This window comes from Tupaia chinensis, unplaced genomic scaffold (genome assembly GCF_000334495.1).
Source record: "Tupaia chinensis unplaced genomic scaffold, TupChi_1.0 Scaffold000564_1, whole genome shotgun sequence".
Taxonomy (NCBI): Eukaryota; Metazoa; Chordata; class Mammalia; order Scandentia; family Tupaiidae; genus Tupaia; species Tupaia belangeri.
This window is the reverse complement of record NW_006160077.1, coordinates 328,760-332,037: the sequence shown is the minus strand read 5'-3', so window position 1 is coordinate 332,037 and position 3,278 is coordinate 328,760. Positions and strand designations below refer to the sequence as shown.

The 3,278-nt window shown below is 35.6% G+C and overlaps 1 protein-coding gene across 1 annotated transcript; it reads right to left on the bottom strand.

Moving 5' to 3' along the window:
- Nucleotides 1–2,142: 2,142 nt before the first annotated feature.
- Nucleotides 2,143–3,054, bottom strand: LOC102489964 (olfactory receptor 4A15). Its single transcript, XM_014591355.1, has one exon. The coding sequence runs from the start codon at nt 3,052–3,054 to the stop codon at nt 2,143–2,145; it is 912 nt and encodes a 303-aa protein (XP_014446841.1).
- Nucleotides 3,055–3,278: the final 224 nt, after the last annotated feature.

The following is a 3,278-nucleotide window of genomic DNA, read 5'->3' as shown; positions in this document are numbered from 1 at the left end:
CTAGAACAAAATAGATAACTAGGAAATAGCATAATTGATATATAGGTATTTTATATATGAAAATAATTGTATTGCAGATAGGTGGAGAATGGAAGAAATGTACAAGTGAAGAAATGTACTAAGAAATTTTAGTTACTTTTGGGACCAGCAGAGGGCATATGGGTTACATTGCTGGACTCTTAAATGGCCAACCTCAGTTGAAGTCCCAAACCAAGAGGCTTGAAACTCTCACTGGGCATGTATGTGTGTGTGCAACTAAAATCTCAAGAGGAGACTGGAGGAGAAGGGATTTTGGCTTGGCCATCTCCAGAGGGGTGGTTTCTCACTTTCTCTCTATATATTTCTTTGGCAAGTATACATGTCCTATAGCAAAACCTCTCTCTCAAAGAAGTTTTAGTTATTTTTATGATAAGGAAGTAAAGTGCATTTCCCCCTCACAGCATACCTGAAAATGCAAAACCAATATAAATTGAAGTTATTCCTGAGAAGTTAATCTGGAAAGAAGTCCTGAGTACAGGTTCCTCATAGCTATATCATGGCTTGGGAGATGAATCTTTGATTTCATCTCTATTCTCTATAGTATCCAGATGCCATATTTTCCAATATTAATAATTATGAAGTTTCTAATTTCTGTACTGGATTTCTTATTGAAAGATTTAGAGGAGCCAGTCAGTGGCTGGAGGTTAGGCAGCTAAATCCATATGGCCAACTATGCAATTCCAGTCCTGGGCCTGGTGGTTTGATAATCATGGTGAGTCCCAAATCACTCCTGTGCCCAAAATCTCAGGAAAAGAATGGTGGAAAGGGGATTGTGGCATGGACATCTCCCTGGGAGATGATTTTCCACACTCCCTCTCTCTCCCTCTCTCTGATGAGCACACATCCAATAGCAACAATGAAAAAAATAAATAAATAAATAATTGAATACTTTTGCTAAGTAAAATTTTATGTCTGGCTTTAATTCATTACATGGATGCATTAATTTTGCTAGGTATCTAAGTAAATCTAATATAATTGATAGAAGAATAAAGAAGAAAATATCCTTTTTTTCCTTAGGTCATATGGCATGAGTAGAATTTTCAACAAAGCAATATATAATGCCAGTCTTTTCTAAAATTATCTCTATAATATAGCATTAGATCTCTGAACTACTATATAGGTATTATAAACTGAGATGATACTTTTGACTTATCACTTAAGTCAATGAGAATGTAGAGTTCACAGAGAATATGAAAGACATTCATTGTGTAAAACAAAACAATCTGTTTAAAAAATATTTAACTTTAATTATCTTTTTGAATACATATACCCAGGGAATTTATTTTAATGTAGGTAGACTTGGTGACTAAAATTATATGAGTGTCTTAAATATCTATTTCAACTGTGGGAGAAAAGTCAGTATATGTTGAGATAACTCCAAGTAAAATACTGATTGATCTAGATATAATAAGAATGTGCATGAATAATTTTTCTTTCCCCAAATTGGTCAGAATATACAAAATCAACCACATGCCACTTGGATATCTTAACTCCATGATGGTATAAACTTAACAAAGTTCATTTCTCATGGATTTATCCACTTTTATGCCATATATAAATTTTTATGCTATGCTATATATTTGATTGTGTATGTATATTATGTGTATACACACACACTATAAATGTATTTAGTGTCTGTACTATGCTATAAAACTTTAAATTAATTAATTTGACCAAGTCTTGTATTCTTACAATATTAACAGTTTTAATGGTCTGAACTTTAAAGTTTAGACCATCAATCTATTAGAATGAAGGGAACGAGTCCTATTAGGTCACATTTTTATGTGCTAGTGAAGGCCGGTAGCCCACAAACATGAGCTTGAAGTGAAACCAAAAATCATTGTTCACCAAAAAAGTCTTAACACAGCATAACATAATACCATATACAAGGTATTAAGCCTGTGCAATTCTCTTGGTTGCTAGGAGATAAAATATGTTCATTCCACTTAGCTAAAGATTAATTTACATGGCTATTTCATAATTAATAAACCAAAGCAGAATAATAATACAAATGTAATCACTGATAGCAAAACTATTGTTTGCTTCTGTGAAAGAGTAAATATCATGTTCTGCATGAGAGATACAGCCCTCTTCCAGCTAAGGTCACATTTTACGCCAAAGTTTCCTCAAGGCACTTTTCATTTCTGCATTCCTCAGAGTGTAGATCAAGGGGTTCAACATGGGAGTGATGAAAGTTAACACCACAGTCATGGTTTTATCGATGGGAAAAGTGGAAGTTGGTCTTGCAAACAGAAAGATACAGGGGACAAAGAATAGAATGACCACAGTGATGTGGGATGCACAGGTGTAAAGAGCTTTACGTTTCCCTTCCAAACTACGAGTCTTAAGAGAGTATAATATGATCCCATAGGAAACTAGGAGAATGAAGAAGACGACTGTGCATATTGCCCCTCCGTTAGCAATCATAGAAAGCCCAATGACGTAGGTATTGGTACAAGCAAGTTTCAATAAGGGATACACATCACACAAGAAGTTGTCAATGATATTGGGACCACAGAATGGGAGCTGATAAATAAAGAGAAATTGAATTAATGAATGAAGAAAGCCTCCAATCCAGGCCATCAAAAGCATGAGAACACATACACGGTGATTCATGATAATCAAATAATGGAGAGGTTTACAGATGGCCACATATCGGTCGTAGGCCATTGCTGCTAGAAGAATGACTTCTGCACCAGCAAAGAAATGATCTATAAAAATCTGAGTCATACAAGCCTGGAAGGAAATGGTCTTTTTCTCATACAATAAGTCTCTGATCATTTTGGGAGCAATGGCAGTAGAATAGACAGTATCTATGAGTGACAAAAAAGCCAGAAAAAAGTACATGGGAGAACCCAGAGATTGGCTGGCCACAATTGTCACCACAATAAGCAGATTACCCACAATAGTCACAATATAGATGAGTAAGAATAAGACAAATAAGACTTTTTGCCCCTCAGGGTTCTGCGTGAGCCCCAGGAGGATGAACTCAGTCACATTGTTCCTTGTTTCCATGTGTTCTTCTGAGGCCTTGAGCTCAGGAGCTGAAGCCTGCAAATGAAAGCACTGATAGTAAATGAGATGTTCATGAGATCTATGTCAAAAATATAATCTCTTGCTCAACAGCGCTTCCTACATACAATTTCATACAGAGTAACTCTTAATAAATGAGTGCTAAGGCTTCCTTCCTATAGTTACTTCATTCCTTTGTACAAATTTCTTCCTCCAGCTACCATGAT

Bases quoted from the DNA above. Each gene is read 5' to 3' on its own strand.
- LOC102489964 (XM_014591355.1), bottom strand. From the start codon at position 3,054: ATGGAAACAAGGAACAATGTGACTGAGTTCATCCTCCTGGGGCTCACG.